General features: G+C 42.0%; 1 protein-coding gene across 1 annotated transcript in view; it reads left to right on the top strand.

The window, feature by feature from the left end:
• The first annotated feature begins 9,570 nt into the window (after positions 1-9,570).
• LOC106901604 (serine/threonine-protein kinase MARK2-like) overlaps positions 9,571-23,357 on the top strand; it is a 25,376-nt gene continuing 11,589 nt past the window's right edge. Inside the window, 9 exon segments of the mRNA XM_014964448.1 lie at positions 9,571-9,575; positions 9,622-9,655; positions 9,657-9,701; positions 9,703-9,789; positions 9,792-10,052; positions 11,005-11,297; positions 15,829-15,884; positions 17,355-17,493; positions 21,708-21,835. Coding sequence (XP_014819934.1) covers positions 9,571-9,575; positions 9,622-9,655; positions 9,657-9,701; positions 9,703-9,789; positions 9,792-10,052; positions 11,005-11,297; positions 15,829-15,884; positions 17,355-17,493; positions 21,708-21,835 — 1,048 coding nt within the window.

Below are 23,357 nucleotides of genomic sequence, written 5' to 3'. Positions count from 1 at the left end.
CTAAACAAACAAAAACGTATGTTTGTCTCAGGTTAAGACCGAGAAACAGGTCCCCCGTAGGTTTTAGTTAGCAAATCAAAACCTGCAAAGATGATGAAGTAGCTCTTATCTTTTATGACAGCACATCCAGATCAAACACTTTTCATGCCAAGAGAGAAACCCACAGGGGGGAGCACTCCTTTGCAGGGATTCATTTGCTATCTGGTATTGATGTGTTACTTTATTTATTGATCCAGAGAGGAATGAGAATCCAAAGGCAGTACAAACTGCATTCTGCCTAGGTTCTTAGGGAGAAAAAAGCTTTCTCCTCTCCCTTCTTATAACAATTTCTGAAAACGGACAGCCCTGTCATGGTCTCAGTATATTGTCATGGTACAAAAAAATTCAGGTCAGCTGAACCTGACAGCTTGTCAGTAGGGCTGCACAATAGGCCTTACTCTCCAGTTCATTCCTGTTGCTCACTTTTGTCAGTACAAACTCCGCAGCTTCAATTTAAATAAATAAATAAATACAATAACTTGCATTGAAACACTCTCTTTCATCCTTATTCTTCCTTTCAACTCAGGTTGGGATCTGTGTTGCCAGCAGCAGTTGGTTTGGTGAATTCTCACATAATAAGAAAACCTCTGAAAGAGGAATTCTACAGTCTGGGACACGTTGCACACAATTAGTATTTGCACCAAGTCTGCTGCTATTTACATTCTTCTTAATGCCCATTTCAGTTGTCGGCACAGCAGGACCAGGATTTCAGGTTTTATTTTGGGGGCACGTGGTGCTTCCCCAGCTCTTGATGGGTTGTGCAGGGTTCCACCATACTGAAGCTGGTGACTCCTATTTCACCCTCCTTAATTTCACCAAGTGCTCCTGTAGGAATACGTGCTATCAAACAGTGGGATGTCATCAGCACTAGCCTGCAAGACACTTCTTTCCTCAGTTCAAAGTCTTCCAACTGGGGCTTCATTTGATCAGAGATTTACTGCTTTCACATTGTCTAGATATCCTGTGGGTAGCCTTGACTTAGCAGCTGCTGAGAAATTAATATGAAGGCTGAAAAAATTATGCCAAACATTTGCAGTTCTGACAGGTCTAGAACTGCTTTCCACAGTACTGCTCAAACACTTGAACTCTTTAGGAATAAAAATACTGGGTGACTAATTAATAAGCAGAAATACTTCTTAAAAGCTTTTACCCAATGAAAGAGCCCCATTATTTTTTTTCTTACCTTATTTCCTACCACAGGAATTTTGCTCTCAGACTTATCGCATCAAATTTTGTGATTGTCCCAAGAAACTATACAAGCAAAAATATAAAATCCCCCAAATATGCAAGTGGAAGGGTATGTTTCTTGAATATATCCTGTCTAGGTTTTTGTCTAGACTCTTGAGCTTATGTTTATTAAAGTCATGACCATGCATCCTACAGTTTTTCCTAATCTATTTACTGGTCTTCACATGTCTGCTGTGAGATTTTACTTTTTTTTTTTATGCCTTTAATTTCCTTTATGAATGGGCAAGCACAATTTTGGTTCTGGTTTAGTCCCTTAATGGAGTGATTTCTCAGGTGGAAATTGAGAGAAGAGTTGGCAATGAGTGCCTGCCTTTATCAGCACTCAGAAATCAGTGACTTCAAAGTCATCCATGTGCTTCTGCAGCCCAGAGTAAACTGAGGTTACACACTTACTCCTTCGATGCTGTTTTTATCCTCTTTGCTTACCTCACACCTTTTTAGGACACTGAAAAAAAAAAATGTTTACAAAATCAATGAAGACAAAACCAAAATGGTGCTTCTTGATCCTACCCTCGAGGCAGCTGTGATGTGGATTTCACCATGAGCCAGCGATGCAGCCTTGCAGCAAGGACTGCCAACACCGTCTGTGGCTTCATGAGTGGGAGCATCACCAGCAGGTCAAGGGAAGTGATCCTTCCTCTCTGCTCAGATGTGGTGAGACACCTCTGGAGCACTGGCTCCAGCTCTGGGGTCCCCAGACTCTTCCCAGTAGTATCCAGGGACAAAGCAAATGGGCAGAACCTGAAACACAGGAGGTTCCCTCTGAGCATCAGGAAACACTCTTTTAGTGTGAGGGCAACCAAGAGCTGGAGAAGGTTGCTTAGCAAGGTCATGGAGTTTCCATCTTGGAGATATTAAAAACCCCACTGGACACAATCCTCATCAACTTGCTCTGGTTGACCCTACTTGACCAGAGAGTTCCCTTCAAAACTCATCTATTTCATGATTCTGTGATGTATCACACTGAATTCTCAGCTGAGACTGCAGCTTTGGGCAAACCACGCTGAGCATCCCAAGGGAAGGAGAGCATGGCTGGGCAAGAGATTCATTCACATCTGTAAACTTGTCATCAAGAAAGTTGTGGAAAAGGTGGATAGTCAAGAGCAGATTACTAAGCTCTAGCTTTTGTGGATGCAAAAACCCCCCACATTATATAAATTCCTCCACAACCTTCATAGAGAACTTAGTTTATGCTATGAAAGTTGCATGCTGCTTATTGAGGTATTAAGTTTTCAGTAGATCACCCAGAAGGTATTAGTGTCTCTCATTTTCTCATCTGGGATGAAGGACAAGAAGATTTGCCTCCCTCAAGGCTGATTAACCCCTCAGTAAGAAGGAAACCCAAAAGGTACATGCAGAAGGTGTCAATAAGATCAAAGATTCACTCTTTCTCATGGCTTCTTACACTTCATCCAAGTACAAGTGACTAGACTCCAGATTGCCTGAAAAATCCTACCACTGGAGAAGCTTGGCTTTCACCAAAGCACTGGCTATCAATTTGTAAGATTGCAATTATGAATTCACAAGCTCAGAAATTGTGGGGCTTGCAAAGATAAAGATCTCTTCAGCTTTCATTTTTCCCTGTGGCCGATGACGATGCACATGGTGGCCAGGTGGCCCCAAAAAAACTGGCTACCGTAAAAAAACCAATCTGTAAACAGCATATTACATTACTTGCAAAAGATAATTCAGCAAACAGAAGATGCCATTCAACACAGAACTCTCTTACTTCAGCTGGTAGACAGACAAGCAAGAACATGGATACCGTAATATAAAGTAATAATTTGTATTCTTGAAATAACAAAACCAAGCATTGATCTTGTACAGTTTGTGACCTTTACATATTCAGTATCTCAGCAATCTTGGGTGCAGGACAGGGAGTACCACTCCAAGATGGTACTGCTTGTTTGGAAAGTCTGGTTGGTGAGGGCTGAAAGAGGGAAGAAAAGTAAGGAGAAATCTCACAATCACGCTAACTGATGACTCCTCTTTGCTGCCAGGAGTATATTAAACCTGTGAACACAAGCAAAATGTCTAAGAAACTATTTCTTTTGTAATTGTCCACCCTCCTCTTGGTCTCCAGTGATCATTATTAATTGAAGGTCCAACATATGTTTGCATTAAAGTGTATTAGGAAATGGTAGGGTCTCCACCCATCTTCAGAGGGATTTCAGGACTATTTATCGGCATGATTCTGCTCCCATCTCAGTGAGAGGTAGTTTTCATTGACTTGAGCAAGGACAGTGTTAGGCCTATACTGAGAGTTTCAGAGGAGAAAAAAATCGCTCCAGACAATAGCAGTATCGCTCTCCTATTCAGAGCAGTAAAGCAAATATGAAACAAACAATAAAAAATTGTCAAAGAAGGAAGTTCATTCTAAGTTCAGCCCATTAAGGATTTCAGTTTGATACTGTTGATTTCCCCTGAGCTCAGTAAAGATAAACTCAGAAAAGAATGAGCATATCTCTCCTTTTCCAAAAGGCATTAAGGAAGAAAGGTAGTAATGAGCTCTGAGTTTATCTAATCAATTAATAACTCCAGCAACACAACTTTGTCTCCTGAAGTCATCAAGCTGCTGAGAATCATAGTGTAACATGTAAAATTTTATAAAGATGCAGTGATAGAAGCTGTATTTAAATTAACAGATTATCAAGGGCACAGAATTTTCTTCACACGTGCTCAGAACATTGAGGAGTTATTTCTCTCCGAGTTCAAAGCTCCTACATGGAATGATCTACATGGGGGTGTTGGTGGATGAAAAGCTTAACATGAGCCAGCAATGTGCAATGGCAGCCCAGAAAGCCAACCGCATCCTGGGCTGCATCAAGAGAAGCATGGCCAGCAGGTCACAAGAGGTGATTCTACCCCTGCACTCTGCGCTCATGAGACCCCACCTGGAGCACTGTGTCCAGCTTTGGAGTCCTCAACACAGGAAGGACATGGATCTGATGGAACGGGTCCAGCGGAGGACCATGAAGATGATCAGAGTGATGGAGCACTTCTTCTATGAGGACAGGATGAGAGAGCTGGGGTTATTCAGCCTGGAGAAGAGAAGACTCCGGGGAGACCTTAGAGCGGCCTTTCAATATGTGAAGGGAGCTACAGGAGAGCCGGAGAGGGACTCTTTATCAGGGAGTGTAGTGACAGGACAAGGGGTAACAGTTTTAAATTGGAAGAGGGGAGATTTAGATTAGATATTAGGAAGAAATTCTTTCCTGTGAGGGTGGTGAGGCACTGGAAAGGGTTGCCATGGGAAGTCCTGGATGCCCCATCCCTGGAAGGGTTCAAGACCAGGCTGGATGGGGCTTGGAGCAACCTGGTCTGGTAGGAGGTGTCCCTGCCCATGGCAAGGGGTTGGAACTGGATGATCTTGAAGGTCCCTTCCAACCGAAACCATTCTATGATTCTATGATCTACATTGGGTTTAAAGGAAAAAAGTTATGCGTGCCCATAGGGTTTGAAAGATATGTGTTGGAAATTTATGGAGTCCACAGAAGCCACCTTATGAAGATTATGAAACCCTTGATTAGCAAGTGGTTGGAGCTGGGAAGTATTACTGGGAGGTATCACATAGGCTTCACCCGACACACTTGACTCCAGCTATCACATTATGGCCATGCTCAAAGACTGGACACTGATTGGATAGACTTTCAGTCTAACCCAATATGGATGACTTTTGGGGTTTGATATTCTTATATACATTCAAGAACCAGACACAATACTGAAACAAGAAAGAAACTATAAAAGCTACCTCAAGGATTCTAGTATGGGTTACTAGATCCAAGTTGCCAGTGTGCCTGAAAAACAAAGACCCTCGTTTCGAGGAAATACAGATCTGACATAAATATTCTGTCTAAAATATGCCATGAACAATCAGACAATTAATAAAAGGTGCAAGATTTCTTTCCTAGAAATTGAAAACAATCTGAAAATAAATATTCACATGCATGAGAAACTTTTTGCAAATCTAGTAAGCATATATTGCATGGCAGAAAGACAAAGACTTTATGCAAAGTAAATCTTTCTTTCAATTTAACAGGAACTAGTGCAGAATTAGATATTAATTTAGTGGCGGATTGTGTGGGTTGTGTGAATAACACACGTTCATTAATGACGTCTTGGAAATAAACTTACATGAATTAAAATTTAATATATTATGGAGAACAAAGTTTTTTGTGCTTTTACAGCCTGATCCAGCTCCTTAAGAAGATGAAAGAAATATTGCCATTCACTTGTGTGAGTGCTGGGCGAGGTTGATACCAAGAAAATAACAACCCAACAACCCATATGCTTCTGATTCTGCTGGGGTCTTGGTTGTGAAGAACAGTCACCGCTTCGATGAAGGAAGTACTATGGATCTCAAAAAAAGAGTAATTGCTGATTTACACCATTTTGGGAGGAGAGTCTGGTCTGCCCTTGGGTGCATGCCTTCTTAACCCCTTAACACGTGGCAGTAAGTAAATCCTGCAGAAAAGCTGCTGAACTTGCACATGCAGTAACTTCTAAAGTAAACTCCGTGGCTGCCAAAAAGCCTATGAGAAGTCAGAAATAACTTACAATATGGCAGGTGTTAGAGTGCAATAAGGGCATGTCTCAGGTACGTTATAAAACACAGACTGAAGCGGTTCCAGGATCTGAGAGTTATTACAATACAGACTCTGAGGTTGCTCTTTAGATGAAATTCCTCCTACTATATCTTCAAACCATTTTTTCCCCTTATTTGCTCCATTCACCACATTTAGATGCCACCATCTTGGATTTCCTTCTCTGAAAAGGAAATCCCCACTTCTCAGCATGAAACTTGAAAAGCTTTCGGTTGTAAAAGGAGCTGCTGAGCCTACGTCCTACACCCAGGTAACCTAAGCCATGTGGAAATATGAACTGTTCACAACCTTCAAGTCCTCCAAATCTGGCCAAGATTAGGACCTAAGCCAGCACCATCAGTACCTCAAGTAGCAGACGGCAGTGGTTAGTGGGAAAGTCAAAAGTCAAGGGAGTGGTGAGAGTTGCCAAAGCACCTAAGAATATGTGTGCAATAAGCACCACTCTTGGAAAAGAGATGTTTGCACTAGTTTTGTGTGTGCTGGTACATGCCTATGAGAATTTCCATCCAGAAAAAGATTACTTTAGTCCTGAGAGTAAGATGCTGCCTCCCAACTACCAAGACCTGTCTCTGGTGGGATGCTGCCTCCTGAATAAGAAGCCTTGTCTCCCAGTCCACTGCAGCAACATAGCCTCCCCACCAGGTGGGCATGACCCTCAGTGCCTGTGGAAAACACATCTTTAGGTAGGGCATGTGCTCTGTGACCACAAAGAGCCAGGCTTTGGGGGGGAACTCTTGAATTAAGCCAGAGGGACTTCACAGCTCCAAGAATCTGACTTTTTGGCCCTTTTGAAAAATCTCACACTAGATCGTACAAAACTGGCGGTATCCACAAGAGTATAAATTAGAACTTCAAAAAGAATTACTCCAAGAAGTGAAACCCAGCCTTTCATTAAGCCAAGGCTTCATCCTGTGATGGCAAAAACCAGAAACCAGGACCACGTTGCTTCATCTCTAGTGTGAGACAAGAAAAGCTTTGGATACAGCTACAGTCAGGATTTTGCTTCACAGGAGGAAATCCAAGATGGTGACTGTGAAGTGACAAATTCCTGCTCGTGCTGTTTTATTTCTGCTGGACGTAATGAGGTTGTTTAACTAGCCTGGCCTCTGCCTAAAGTTAATTCCCGCACACACACGGCCTCATGTTTTCTGGATCAGTAGCAGAGATATCATGAGAAACACTTTTCATTTCAGTTTCCCTAGAAGGATACTAAGAATATGGAGTGAGAAAGCAAAATTTATCTTCTCAAACCTCCAGTTAGTCTCCAATTTATACAAACCCCCTTTTTTTTTCACTTGCTGATAGGAAAACTATACACCTCCTTCAGGTCTGGGGTTTTGTTGGTTTCATTTTTTTTTTCATTTCTCAAGGCAGCAGAACTGCCTCCCCTCCCACCCCAGCAAAGGTGGTAAAAATAGGCACTGGTTTAGCCTGGGGCTTGTTTGGGGAGAAGGGCTGTTAGGTTTTTTAAGCTGTTAAGGTGGTCATTCTGTCAATGGTGCTAATCCATCCTCCTTTCCAGAGATTATTCCTTATTGACAGTTCTCTTCTATCAGAGATCTGCTTTATGAGGTCTTTTCTCACTCTTTTTTTCTGCATTGCGATGCAGCACATCACGTAGCAGCCATATCACAGAGTGGAGACACTACTAGTGGTGGCAAACGGCTCCCTTCTCATCCAGGATTTCATCTTCCTTTGGCTTGTGGTCAGCAGCTGTGGACTCCCCAACACAGAGGTGGACTCTCTTTTGCTCCTTCGCTCAGCCTCCTTTTTTTTTTAATCCTCCACTGTGCCAAGAAAATTACTTTGAAAGGTATTTGGAAGCTTTTCGACTTCAACATTTTTCAAGGTGTCAGGCTGGGACTTTCCCCAAAAATAGCAATAGTTAACTTAGCTAGCGATCATGTTTTAAATGTTTGTTATATTTTTAAAGAGGTTTTTTCCTTTCTTCTGAAACGTGCCAGATATATGGGGTTTCTGTTCCATGCAGTGGTTCCCCTCACTTTTATTTTCTTGTTTTTAGTGGGAAAGTCAATGAACAGTGGTTTAGGAAGACGGGAAGGAGGTAGAGCAAATAGTAAGCACAAATCAAGGAGAATTTCCTTGTTCTTCCCTCAGGAAACCACGTCTCCTTTGTTTCTGGTTTTCTTTAAGAAATAGAAAAAAGCCACTTAAGTTAGCAAAAAAAAAGTCTGTCCCGTTCCAGCAGAGCAACTGATAGAGCTCAAAGTGTGTTATGAAGATGAAACCTGATCAGCTTGGACACTTAACTTAGACATCTTTTCTTTAGCCACCAAAACACAAGGGGTTGCCCTGTGCCTGCGAGCAGCTGCATGCAGATGGTGGTGCATTGAACTCACCCACAAGAGTTTGAACTGCAAAGCGTACAGTAAATCCATTCTGGATTGCAAACACTTTCTGGTTGTTTGTGTTTTTTTTCAAATTCCTTCTTGTTTTCACCCATCCTGGCAAATTTTTGCCCTTCATGAGCTTCACAAGTCAAATCAGGCAAGGAGGACGCCGCTTATTGTTCCACTCCCAGTGAAAAAGGGTGGAGAAAGGATTCGTCATCGCACTAAGTTATGGGAAGGGTTTTGGTTCCCTAAGATTCCACTGTAGTCAGTGGAGAGGGATGGCAACTCCCGGCTCAAATTGCAGGTATGTGAAAGCACTCTCTGGAAAGGCTCTTTTCTCCCTCCATGACTTTGGAATGAACCCAGGTAATGAAGACAGATACAGATAGACAACAGCTGTAGGAAAAAAAAACCCTCTTCTTTTTATCAGTCATTGGTTTAAGGAGGAAAATGCTTCTTACACACACTCTCTCTCTCTCTCTCTGTCCCCACCGCTACATTTTACAGAACAGGAATCAAATCCCAGGACACGAAGATGCTCAGGGGGCTGGAGCCCCTCTGCTGTGAGGACAGGCTGAGAGAGTTGTTCAGCCTGGAGAAGAGAAGGCTCCAGGGAGACCTTAGAACCCCTTCCAGTCCCTAAAGGGGCTTCAAGAGAGATGGGGAGGGACTCTGGATCAGGGAGGGGAGCCATAGAATGAGGGGGAATGGTTTTAAATTGGAAGAGGGGAGATTCAGATTAGATATTGGGAAGAAATTCCTTCCTGTGAGGGTGGTGAGGCACTGGAACAGGTTGCCCAGAGAAGCTGTGGCTGCCCCATCCCTGGAGGGGTTCAAGACCAGGCTGGATGGGGCTTGGAGCAACCTGGTCTGGTGGGAGGTGTCCCTGCCCATGAAAGGGGGTTGGAACTTGATGATCTTTAAGGTTCCTTCCAACCCAAACCATTCTATGATTCTATGAAATGCAAGATACCTGACCTGGAATCAAACCAGGACCCTGGGACTTAAATGTGCTACAAGCGCATATATATTTATGTGCTTTACACAGCAAATGCGTAAATGTTTGTACAGCATCAGGTACACAACTTGGCTTTGCAGTCATACTAGGAACCACAGTGCCTAGAATTAATTGAACAAATTTATGAGAATTTATAATAAATTGTGCCCTTTCCCCCCAGCAATATGCATGCAAGGAAAACTCGAGCTCGGTTTAGTTTGGTGCAAATTGTTTAGGGAATTATTGCAGGAGGAAAAGAGGCGTATATTCCAGGCTACTGCTGGGGTTATGTGTCATCTGGCTCAGCAGCTCTGGGGCATTAACTGACATGGCGTATCAGGTTAGGTTAATAATCTACCACTTGGTTCTGCTTGAGCAGATCTGCGTGCCCAGGGCAGAGATCAGTGACAAACACGGGGTCTGGGAGGGAAAGGATTAGTTGCTGTGTGATCAGCGGGATGGCACTCGCACCACGAGATGTACAGACTTAATGCCTGGATCTGCTGTGAATCAGAAGCTACATCTGGAAAGTAGCAATACGAATCTGACTCTCCAGGGATGCCCACGGCAGCGAAAGTGGGCTTGGATGACAAAATGACAGACACTGGCAACTTGGACAGGATATTACCGCAATGGGAGAAAAGCTTAAAGGATATAAAAATACCTGCTTGTTTTAACAAGATGCCCCAAGAGACTGGGAAGACCTTCCCTCACTCCAAACAAGTCGGGAATTACCTAGTAGGCAAAATGATCAACAAGGGCTCCTTTGCCAAGGTGATGGAGGGGCTGCACATCCCCACGGGGGAGAAGGTAAGCTCCTCACGAGCGGGTACCAAGCACTAGGAATCTCAAGAAACCTCACGCTAACTTATGTCAGAGAATTTCAGACCATTTAATCCGCAAACCACAATCTACTCAGTGAATTATCCTCTGAACCTTATCCTCATAAATTAACCTCATAAATTGAGTTTATTGCTCATGCATAATCAGCCACATGTGTGACTATGTACTGAGTGCAACTGTTTTCACAATTATAAAACAATATAGAAAACAAAGATGTCCTCCTGCTGAAAGAGAACAGGATAATGGCATGGGGAAAATTTCATATCTGCTTTCCCTGATAATTCTCACTGAGTAATTAGTGTCATGTATGTGACCTATAAAGCTATGGACAACACTTAAGGAACAGCCAGCCACTCCACCAGCAAACATTTATATGGCAAGATACAGATAACATCTGTTATCTTTAGCTCAGTTGGGCTAAAATAACATACCATGAGATGTAACTTGGGAAAGGTGGATTACTATCAAGTGGCTTTTTGATTTTTACTTTTCTTATGGCCTCAGTAGCTTCACTGGCTGACTATCTGCCCACTCGGCAAAGGGTCTAATCTCAGCCCATTATAACCAGTACCTTGAATGGCTTTTGGACCAAGTCAGAAGAGCGTATGTTAGAAAATAAAATGAGGTAGAGTACAGATGCAGCTAACAGTCAAGCATGTAGGGATTTTTTGCACTTGAGAACGTTTCATATATGTGTATTTATTACTGTAATAAGGTGTACAGATATGAGAGTTCAGCCTTCTTGTTTTGGCTTTCAAGAGAAATAAACAGTGCACTCTTCCATCGAGAATGTCTCCCTCTGATTATCACCACCACATCAAAAACAGCTTCTCCTGCATGTCAGCCTACTCCCCATCCTCTTGGAAATTAATCTAGGTTGCAAATTTTGTTGTCGATTTGCGTATGTCCTACAATTTAGGTAGCCATAAAAGTCATTGACAAGAGAAAAGCCAAGCAGGATTCCTATGTTTTGAAAAACATGAAGCGCGAGCCACGGATACACCAGATGATTAAGCACCCCAATGTTGTTCGGCTATATGAGACCTTGGAGACTCACAACTCCTATTACATGGTGATGGAGCTGTGCCTCGGCGGGGACCTCCTGGACAGAATTTGTGACAAAAAGAGGCTCACGGAAAGGGAAGTAAGGAGATACACCAGGCAGATTCTGTCTGCAGTAGAGCACCTGCATTGCCAGGGGATTGTTCACAGGTAAGATGTTTCCCTCCTTCCAAAGAACAGTAAGAAAGGAAAGTGCGCAACACAGAGCCCTTCTCTGGGACTATTTCTTTAACTTTGCCTTGTGAAAGCAGGGATTGCAAAGATGACTATGTACTCTCAGCCCATCTTAATAAATCATTTTATTCTCAGTGGTGGTAGAGGATAAGCCATTATGCACTCCTTGGGGAGTAAAGTAACAAAATCCAGGGATGAGAGCTGATGAGCACAGCAAATTAGTACTTTGCCAAGATTATTTCAGAATTAGCTGGTGACAAGCGTGTATCTAATTCAAATATTTCAGTATGGCTGTGCATAAAAATATTGATTTCATTCAGTAAGCCACAACATATTGAAATAACCACACATCACTCAGGACAGAAGACCGAGGAATCACAGCTCAGTGGTTGCACAGAGGACATGGTCCTTCAGGTCCAGGTCTGTGGCAGGTCAGTGACCTTTCCATTGTGGGACAGATCACAATTTCAGCCACTACCAGAGGAACCTGAGGAGCCCAAGCAAGGAGAGCTCATCTTCATCTTCTTCCCCTCACCAGGGATCTCGGCACATATACCAAGGGCAACAGAATAAGGACTTCCATTTTAGGTGGGGCAATAGGAAAAAAGCAGTTTTTCCCACCAGTTTTCTCTTTTACTTAATCATTCACGGTCAATCAGATCCTTAATTTTAATGGAAAGAACACCCATCAAGCAAGCCCCCAGGACCTAGCAAGTAATCCAGTTGACTGTATCGTTACCGAAACCATGAAACAAATAAGCTCTTAATACGATGGCTCAGAATTTACAAGTACTTTGTGACTTGAAATGCTTGAAATCCAGCACTTAATTATATTGGATTTGTTAATTAAGAAGGAATGGTCAAGAAATAAATAGTCAGTATCTGGCCTAGAGAATTTAAACAAACAAAAAAGTCCACACCAGAAAAGAAACCCAAAGCACTTCACCCATTTAGTCCAGGGTGACATCCGTGCCTTGCTGGTTCCCTAACTAATCTATTTCACAGTGTTTCTTCAGTGCCCATGATCATAACATTTATGTTCTTCCCATGACAACATCCCTCATGAATTTCTCAACCCTCTTCCCTTCTTTTTGTTTGGAAACAACCCTTCCTGGTGAGCAGGGGAGTAGCCTGACTTCTTCCCCTATTTTTCCTCTGTTGGTATCGTTTTGCTGGGAAAGCTTTGTGTGAGAGAAGAATTTTCCTCCACACCCTGACAGCAGCCAGGTACGAAGTGGTGTGAGCTCCTCCAGAGATTTGTTTTACTATCAAACCCCCCTAATTAAAGGAAAACTCATCCCTGGCTCTCAAGTGCCTTGTCATGGGGTTTGTGAAGTTGCAAGGTCGTGAGCGTAGGTTTGGTCAGCAGTACCTTAACTCGTGATCTGCTGCTAGCTTTGAGATTCAGAGCTGCAGCCTTCACCTCATACCAGAAGCAGACTGGGAAGGATCTGGAAGGGCTTTCCCGCTCAGCTCCAGCTGCAGTGATTTACAGCAACTCACTGCGGAGGTTAAACCAACGAGGATAATTGTGGGTGTATCCTCTTCTGAAAAGAAGGCATCAATGTTTCCAGAAAGATGAGCACAGAAATAGGAAAGTTACCTCACAAAGTCAATCATCTGATTTTCTCATCTAAGCACTGAGCAAAGCTCAACTCTTTGCGTTGCTTTAACACAAGGAAAGGAGAGTCCCCAAAGTTCCTGGTGGGAACGACTGCTGCTCCACACTTACCCCGGAGCCCCACAGGTGTCAGGGCATGGCTGGGGAAGGTGCTGGTAAAATCCCCCCATGTATCATGGTAGTAATTTAATGAGATGTATAATTGTGTGCCAATGCTTGGGTCTATGCCTGGGGCCTCCTTATTTTACTAGAATGGAGGAGCCTGGTAATAGCAAGATCTCATTCCTAAGCAGTGAGTTTAAGAATTTGCTAATCCAATTTACTTTTGCTCAGAAGTGTCTTAACGGGCATTCCTGATTTTTAATCCTGGGATATATCTCAAAAAAACAGTATTTTCTATTGTCTTAATGATATATTCAATGAAAACCTGCCCAGTTTTGTAACTATTTTTAGTCCAAATTAATATTGCTCATCAGAAATCCCGTGCTATGTTTTGAGTGCTATTTTGTTTCCCGAGCTTTACTTTTCCTATTCAGCACTAAAATCAGCACTGATCCGACAAATCCTTACGGCTTATATTAAGGTTAAGTCTACTTTTCATAGTAAAGGTAGTACCTTTCTTGTCCACGTGAGACCACAGTTGCAAAAATGATCAGGAAGATGGAGGATTTACTCACTTTTGCCTGTTCATCCAGCACACAGAGTTTTCCTGTGCCAGATATAAGAAGGCTCAGGCACAAGATCAGGTTCAGCAGCTTCACAAGGTAATACTCATCAGCTGAGCTCTGCTAACGATCCCTGTGCCTGCTCTAGACAAGGCCAAGTGGTGAGGTAATGCATCTGAGCTTAAAAACCTCAAATAAAGACATACAAGCTAAATCACATCATTACCTCGCAATTGGATTGCATGAGCACATGCACACAGTCAGCTACCAACTCCTAAAGTTGGCACTTGCTAAGAGACAGTAACTTGCTTGTATGTACAGTTCCTAATTTTTCCTGGCTATTTTCCCTTCTCCCTTATAAAAATGCCATATATCCTTCTGAATCACTACTGGACCAAAGACCTGAAGAAGCATCACAAGCTGCCCTCTCTGTAAGTCCCCATGAGAATGAGAAAAAATTCATGATGTTGCTTAAACTTACAGCGTTTCTGGGAAAGTTTCCTTTGGAAAAAAAAAAAAAAACAAAACCAAACAAGATGTATCTTTGATGCAAGATAATTTCTGACACTCTGTAAACTTTAATAGTGACCATGATCAGGTTTTTCAGGCAAGAAAGAATACATTTTTATTTTTATTAACTGCGTGAGCACTCAGCTCAGCCTATAGAAAAGCAGTCGTGGTGATCCAGTGTAACATAATTAAATTGTAGTGTAGTAAAAGTCATTGGAGTGCGCTGTGGGGTGCTAAATCCAATAGAAATATCAGATTTGCAGTGGCCTGAAACACAACTAGTTTTAAACCCCAAGGTTTTAGAGCACAGGACTATGTCACAGGGGTAGGCTATGAACAAAGTCATCTCAAATCTACCTCCCAGCTTTTGGGCAATGTCTTATTTGCCACTCTAGAAAACACACTATTCAAATTAAAACCGATTAAAGAGTTATCATTAAAACCATCTCCAACCCATTCTCAGCTTGGGACAGCAGAGGTTGCTGTCCTATCCAGAACCATGGAGATATATGGACACTGATAAAGCCACCCATCAGGACCACTAGGTACACCTCTGGACTTCACCCCCTGCAGCAGCGCAGTGCTGTTGGTGCAGCACCAGTCCTCCCAGTTTTTTCTCCTTGCTCTTGTCCTTGTTCCCATCCCTCCTTCTGGTTTGTCCTCCTACACTTTGAGCAGCCTGGTCTAGTGGGGGGTGTCCCTGCCCAGGGCAGGGGGTTGGAACTTGATGATCTTTAAGGTCCCTTCCAACTCCAAATATTCTATGGTTCTATGATACTCTCCAAGGTCTGTGGGCTTATGAAAGCCCTTCATGACTTCAGGGAGGGTGGGAGGGGTATCCACCTACCCAGAGCCCCTTCTGAAACTTGTTCTGTCCCCCCCTGTCCCCCGCAGAGCTGAGGGAAGCCCCCGGGATGGGAGTCAGCAAAGCATTGCAGGCTCCTGGATCGCCTCCCAACACCCAAATTACACTGGCTGAGGATTCCCCCGTGCTGCGAAAGATTTCAGCTGCCACTTCGGGTGCTCCCCACCGTGCAGCAATATTCCAGCTTTTGGTTTTAATTTGTAAGGATATAAATGTTCCCACAATAAGCAAGTACACGTCTGAGTCAGCCAACAGCATTTTTCCTGCAGATCTGAATTATGTCCTCCTGCAGGGGCGGCTGATACCAGTTGACCCTGTTTACATAAACATCACTGCAGAGATGTCTCCACCTTCGGGGTATCTGTCCCTACCCAGCCTTGGTCCACCACCCCTCCTCAGCAAGGTCTTACTTTCCAGTTCCCTTCTCATCCTTCCTACCTCTCAGGCACGATACACCGACAAAACAAAGCAGAAATACTCAACACTGCTCAGTACTTCAAACAAAGACAAAAACACTCCAGGTCCAAGTACGTGCAACTTCCATTTTTTAAACAAATGAAGAAATAAATTATTTTAATTTAAAAAAAAAAAATCAGTAGAAGGGATGATTCCTAAAATGAATGGTCTATTTAAAATATACATATTCATAAAATATTCCATGGAATACAGAAAGTTTCCATTTTCCCATCTGAAAACTTCAGGAAGGAATAAGGATCTTGTTACAATTGTAGGCAGAGCTGTGCAGATCTATTGTTATTATTTCAATTAAACTTTGCTAAAAACTATCTGCAAATGGTTAGCTGGGACGTCAGGCATCCTAAAGTTTGCTTTCTGCCTTCATTTCAGGGACCTAAAAATCGAGAATTTTCTTCTTGATGAGAACAACAACATCAAAATCGTTGGTAGGTGCTCATTATCTGTGAAGCTTGTTTTCCTCTTTTTATTTTGTGTGGTTTTCGGTGACAATTCAGCTACTATTTAAATAGCACAGTTTTTAGTGAGCTTGTGATTATTCAATAAACATATCCGAGCTTTTAGAATAAATAAAAGTTATGAAGTATAACTTAACAACTTGTTTATTTAAGCTTTAACTAAAACATATTTTTAAGAGAACAAGCAAAACAATTTTGCCTATTGTTTTCCCTTGTGTATTGCTCTAGAAGCAAGAAACAATTACAGCTTTTATGTGTAGAAAGCTGTTCCTTGCAGAAGTGATTTGTAGACAAAGAAATAAATCTTCTGGGGTGAAACGCAGGTATGGACACACCAGCTTCTGTCGAGTCATTACTCCAACTAGAAACTTCATCATTTGGTATATGTACAGAAAAAAAAAGGAAAAAAAAGACTTTTTTGGTCACTAACAGAAACCTTTCCAGGCTTGTGAAGCAAACGTTTATAAAAATGAGGGAATTTGCACCAAGCAGTTAACACAGCTCAGAGAAACATTAATTTTATTCTATGGAAACCACACAGAAAAATCCCCGCAAGGGAAGCTCACTCTTAGAGACGCCACATGTTTAACCCAGTGTTTCCCAAACTTTTAAAAGCTTAACACCTCCGAGAAAAAAGGCACCAACTCTTCACCCCTGTTTTATAGCCAGCCAACCCTTTACAATCGCACCTTTCTCTTCCCTCCCCCTTGCACACATGCACATAGACAGAGAAAAAGGCTTAAGCCAGCACATTTTACCCCACGTTTACAACAGGCTAAAGCAGACCCAGCTGAGCTGAGCCGTAGCTCATTAAGCCCCACTAACGCAGCTGTGGAGCTAAGCTCTTCTACTAAGAGGCAAACTCTTAGAGGCAAGCTAAAATACAGTCAACTGAGGCAAACTAAAATACCTAAACCAAAATCAACCAAACCAGGCGTGCAGCCCCATGGCTGGGTAACTTCACTGTTACCTCTGCTAATTCATGGCACGTTTATTGGAACCCAAGCCGGCATCCACAGCTGAGGTGTCACCAGATGCTAGAGCCAGCTGCTGTTTTCATCTTTCTCCCATCTACATTCATAAAGTTAAACTGTTTTGAGTTTTGAGGGACTGTTTGCCAGGAGGTGTAATGATAGGACAAGGGGAAACGGTTTTAAATTGGAAGAAAAAAGATTCAGATTAGATCTCAGGTTTACTATGAGGGTGGTGAGACACTGGAACAGGTTGCCCAGAGAAGCTGTGGCTGCCCCATCCCTGGAGGGGTTCAAGGCCAGGCTGGATGGGGCTTGGAGCAACCTGGTCTGGTGGGAGGTGTCCCTGCCCAGGGCAGGGGGTTGGAACTCGATGATCTTTGAGGTCCCTTCCAACTCTAACCATTCTATGATTCTATGATTCTATGATTCTAAGAGACTTGTTTGCCTTTGTTTTTGTGACCGTCAGATTTTGGACTGAGCAATACTGCAAAGTTTGAGGGTCTCTCTCAGGAGCTGTTACACACTCAGTGTGGAAGCCCAGCTTATGCTGCCCCAGAACTCCTTGCTCATAGGAAATATGGTCCGAAGGTGGACATCTGGTCCATGTAAGTAGAAATAAAAATATACTTATTGAAAGGCTCTCAGCACTTGAATGGTTTAGACAAGAGTCTGATATAAATAGGCTGGTGGCACTCTGCTTTGGGGCATCAATAGGGAAAGCAGAGATATATCAGACGGGATGCCAGAGAAAAGAACAAAATTATGGGTGTGAAAAATATACCTTGAAATGTGTATCTGTTGCAGAACACTGGAGAAAAAAAATGAATGAGCAACGCACATGCTATTCTGGGGTAGGCTGTGGGAAGGGAAGTCAGCAGAGGGGGAAATATCCAGCTCTAGGAGCCTGTTCTGAAAAGACAGAGAAAGAGCTTGTATGTACCAGCTCCCCCCAGATAAACCCCCCAACCTCCTGTCCTTCTGGTACACATGTACAGCTGTCAGAACTGACATCTGAGTCAATTTTGTTAAAATCAGAAGCCCTGGAAACCCTGGGCTGCCAAATGAGCATTTCTGTCAACTTTGCCAAAAGAAGAAATCCAAGCAGAAAAATTAAGTCTCAGGGACACACAAACCAAAGATGTGGCTACAAGAGAGGCAGGAGACCTTCATCCATACCTTAGCTAGACCTTTATATCAGATTATGACTAAAAAGAGGAGTTATTTACCTCATAGGTGGCATAAACCTGATTGGACTCCATTTTCTTCGTTCATTACATCTATAGGATATGTCTCTTATAATAAAGAATAATGCAGAGGGTGCCATCAGAAGATTCATGTAAATCATCTCAGACTTTTCAACTGCATTTGCACTTTGCAATTCTAGCAGTAAAGTTTGGGTTTTTTTTACTTTTTTGGTAGTTTTTCTGGATAGATCTGAGAAAATGATAGCATATTAAGTCCAATTTTGTATCCTTTGATCTTCATGGATCTGGATAGGTGAGCAGTTCTCCACGTCCATCATTTGTCCAAAGGCAGTTCACATTTATCTATAAATATATGTATATGCCCAGTTATCAGCTTATCCTGAGATGTTTTGTTAGTCACCACATGTCCAAGCCTGAGTGTTCCACCTAGAACACATTTTTAAGCCCATTTCTAGCAGGTATGAAGCTCAGAATACTTGAAAGAGTATTTAGACTTTTTGGCTTAGAAGTTCTACCTCCCATCCTAAAACTGTATTGATCTAACGGATCTTAATGCTCTGCTTCTGTTGAACACATAACGCTGCATTTGATCCAAAACCAAACCACCTCATTCTGGTCACCTGCCAGAAGGAACTGGAGGTCTGGACATGCAGAACTGCTCTGAACTGGGATGTCCCACCCGCTTGTCCAGCTGCAAGAATACAGAGTCTCCTTGAGGAGTTCTCAGCTGTCTTTACTAAACTGTGTATCTACAGAGGACAAAGTGTTTTAGTTTTATCTACAAGGTTGCTCATATCTACATATAGGATCTGATTTAGATGTCTAAAGTAGAAGCTTAGCATTTCTATATAGTCAAAAGAGAAAGAGGATTTATACACACATAAATATATAATGCACGTTATTCCTCTCAAGAGCTACTTTTGGCAGACATATTATATATTAGGGTTTTGACCTAACTATGATTCTTTTATGTCAGCTTCCTCTAAATTTACAGGATATGAACAGTACACAAAGTTAAGGATCGGGGGACAAATTCTACCAAATTACTGCAGTGGAAGTCTGGATTTCAAGAGCACTGCTCTGGACTTATGTAGACATAACACAGACAAATCAGGTCTAGAGGATGCTGTCAGCACTTAAATAGAATTATACTTATTTCACATTTCAGATGTCTGAATGAAGGCAAAGTAGTAACCTTAGAACCATTTACGGAGCTCACTCCGTTAATAAACACCACATAACAGGTCAAGGGCTATATAAAACTTATATAAGGCCCTTGGTATTTAACATAGACCTATTCTACATTTTATGCATAAAACATATTTACATTTAATCTGAATTGTTTACATTATCATCATGGAAAAGGGAATTCCAATGAACTAAAACGTTAATTAGAAAGATAAATTACTTCTATCATCACAAAATAAGTAAAGGATTACAGATCAGCTGGCAAAAGACTCCAGTGAGGGGGAGAAATACCGACTCTGTGCATCAGGACTGACAAGGAGTCATTGCAACAGGAACCAGAAAGTTATATTCAGGCAGAAGCACCTTCAGAAAACCAACCAGATTGAACCACGCTACACCCAAGGCTCCTACAAGGCAACAGTGAACAGCAGCACCTGCTTTGCCTAATTGTGACTTTTGTGCATCAGATATTAAAGATCCTTTGGAGGACTGGAAAGTGATTAGCTTTTGTGCACCAGCTGAACTGAGGAAACAGCCATTATATTCAAACAAGTCCAGAAAGTTCAGTGGGATAGAGGAGAAGCAGTCTGTTATAGCTAATAAACTTTCAAGTTAAACATCTCATCAGATTCCAGCTACAATTAACTACTAAGTTCATTACTGTTAACTAGCTACCTCTTGTGCATAAGATTTTACAAGAGATTTTTAGGACAGAAGCTCCACCATTCCCCAAATTCCTGTACCTTGGGGATTTCCCTACCCAGTATGCTGATGAAAAGAACTATTGCCAATGTAAAGCACCAATCATCTATACCATCAGCAGCATTTTGAAGTGCATGGTAGTGTTTGCAGTGTTGAAAAGAAAAACATATTTCATGTTGTAATGACATCAGAGATTCATTTGCATTGCATGTTATTTCCACACATAGAGAATATTCAGGGATCCTTCTCTCGTTTCAACTCCAGCTACACTCAATCCATGGGTTTTTATGTATTATAGAATGACAGTCCTTGCTACTTCAGTCAACTCAGTATCGTTTCATTGCAGTGTGTTTCCTTTGTATCTCTGGGGTTTTTTTATTCAAAGGAGTCATCAGGAACCTCTTGGAAAGGATTACATTCAAGGACTAGATTTATCAGAAGGTTTGGTAAAGTGAAAAGAGGTTGATCTCACCTAAATTTAGCCACTTAACAACCAGGCATCTGCATTATACCAGTCAGTGTCAGTGCAAGGAGATAGCTCATATCCTGAGTCACTAACTATAGCCTAAAATAACTGTACAACAGCTGTGATGAATCTCCCTTGGAGAGGCCTGTCTCTTTCCATTGATAAATACTGATACCTAGGTTTTAGACAGCTAAAGTGAGACAAGATAAGTCCTAGTCGGTGGTAATAAAAAGCATTTATCCATAGGTAGCTGGTTCAAATGCAATCCAACACAATATTTTGAAAAAGGTGGCACCACCTTCTCATGGCTTTTCAGTGGTGTTATCATCTTCTCAAGGCTTTTCAACTGTTTGAAAACACGATATTTGAAAACACAAAACAATGGTAGTTGTGCACACCGCGAGCAGATCTGTTTCACAGATAACGTCGTCACCATCCACACTTCTGTACGAACCAGATCAACTAAATCAGAATTGCCTGAACTCCTAAAATGACTGTCTCGACCGAGTTCCGTAGAGAAATGGCAAAGGATGGCGAAGGGAAGGGCTGTTGTGGTGGCAGAGCTCAGCCGGAGCGAGGAAGTACCATGGAGAGTGTTCGAGGGAACCTCCCCTCTCCCAAAGCCGGGACAACTAAGCCAGTTTTCCAAACCCTGGTGTTTCTCCAGACTGAATGGCAAACCTTCACAAAGTCTGCTGATCACTGCTAGCAGGCTGTTAGTCTTTCGCAAGAGCTAAAGTTTTCAGTTTTTAGCCAACAGCAAGCTGTTACCAAATGAATGGCTCCTAGGCGTAAGTCACACCTAATTTAGCAATCTGAGCAAAGCAAGAAGAACTGAATGACTATTTGGAACAGGATCTATCACATCAGTCCCAGCTCTGTGTTGTCACTCAGCCTCCAAACCGAAGTGCTTTATTCTGATGGGCTGGATACACTACACTGACACTCCAACGAGTTTATTTTAAAAATAAACAGCAGGTTTCCACTTTCAACACTGCAGGCTTTCCAGTCACTCACTGCACAGTATATTTTATATACACTTCCTACAACATTCTTTTCTAGATAAAATGGCATTTGCACAAAGGAAAAAGGCGTAAGATGTGTGTTCAGTACAAATTGCTGCTTGGAGGTAATTTGTAACCTCATTCTTGATACTGAAGGCAAATCTCTGAAACCTGACTCATAGCTTTGTGGGATTTTTTAACAAATATTTATTTGCATTATATGGAGCTCTGATGTTTGTCTTTTTATTTGACAGAGGTGTAAGCACATTTGCTATGCTAACCGGCACTTTACCTTTCACGGTGGAACCTTTCAATATCAAACAACTACATCAAAAGATGTTAATTGGAGAAATCAGCCCTATTCCGTCAGATATCTCCCCTGGTAAAGCACTCCAATTTTTATAAAGAATAATGGTCTATAAAAGGTCTAACACATGTAATAAAGTGAACTTAGCAATAACGCAATCTTCTGGAAAATAAGAAATACCTTTCCCATTTGCTTTGTTTGCATTTAGAAATAACTTTTGTTTGCCTTCGGCATGATCTCTTTATCTTAGGCTTGTAGGAAAATAACATTGTTGCCTCTTCAAAGGACCACTATTCTTGGTTCTTACAGTGGGAATAAAATGTACATTGCTTTTACATAAGTGGAGCAGTTGTGCAGAAATTAGGACAATGTCATGTTTCGCATGTCCCATGTTGTGTGTCAAAGCCAAAATCAGTTATCAAATCCTTAGATAACTTTCCCTGAAGGGCTTATCTTTTGGCTGCAGACAGAACACACAACACTGAGATAATTAAGGAAACCCGATGGCTATTTTTGTGAAGAGTCTGGTCATATTTTTCATGAGAAAGAACTGTAATACAACAATCTTCAATGAATTTTACTTTCAGTCTTTAGTGAGGTACAGTCTATGGAGTCTTTTAGGACAACTGGGAAAGATAGTTCTCAAGATCTCTAGCCTGAATTAGAGCCCATGGCTCTAAAACCCAGAAGTCATCTAGGTGCATATACACTCTGGGTCAGCAATCCAAAATCTACTTCCTCAGAGCTCAAAATTCTGCCGCTTTACAATGACTCCTACACACTTCTGGCTTTCTCTCTATTTTCTTCACCCCTATTTTCTCTACCTGGAATAGCATCTTCTCTTGGGCCACCTCTCATAGCTGTGTTCGTGGAGCTTCACTGACCAAGTGAGAAAGCAGAGCAGAATGAGACCTGTTTTGCCCAGTTCTCTACCAGCATGAGCTCAGATCTCCCCATGGTTTTGAGCAGCATTTCTCAGACGTTACACAAAAAAAAGAGCCCAGGAACCAAGATTAGCTCCAGCGGCTGCCTGCAGCCAAGCGCTGGGAAGCAGCAGGCAGTTCCAGAATAAGCTGGCTGGATCTAGCCCTTAGTTACAGTCCTAAGATAATGTGATGATTCAATCTCTATTTCTCCCCAAGTAAATGGTATGAGGTACCATAGCTGTCCAGAATATTTGTGCATTAGTCTCTCAGTTATCTTCCTTTGGAGATTGGTTGCCAGATAACAGCTCCATTTTTCTACAAGCCCCTCCATAGCTGCAATTATTATATTACTAATTTTTCTTATTTATGCTATTGTTATAGCTTCTACTAATAAATGCATTATCTCTGCTTTTCTACAAAGCCCACACAGTTACTGGAAGATTGTGGATAAGTCTATTGTTCCCTTGCCCGTTGGGAATTTAGTGAAAGAGCAGTAGTAAACAAGCTTTGCATACTTTAGATCTAAGTTCCTCTGAAGGAGATTACAAGTGAAAGGATCAGTATGTTCCCAGTTCAATGCTCACTTGCCATTTTGCTCATTTCAAAGCTTCCCCAAGAAATATGGAAGAATTCGGTGGAGTTTTCTCAAGAAGAAAAAAAAAAAAAAAAAA

This window comes from Calidris pugnax, unplaced genomic scaffold (genome assembly GCF_001431845.1).
Source record: "Calidris pugnax isolate Ruff unplaced genomic scaffold, ASM143184v1 scaffold219, whole genome shotgun sequence".
In the NCBI taxonomy this organism is placed as follows: domain Eukaryota; kingdom Metazoa; phylum Chordata; class Aves; order Charadriiformes; family Scolopacidae; genus Calidris; species Calidris pugnax.
This window is presented reverse-complemented; position numbering and strand designations above follow the sequence as displayed.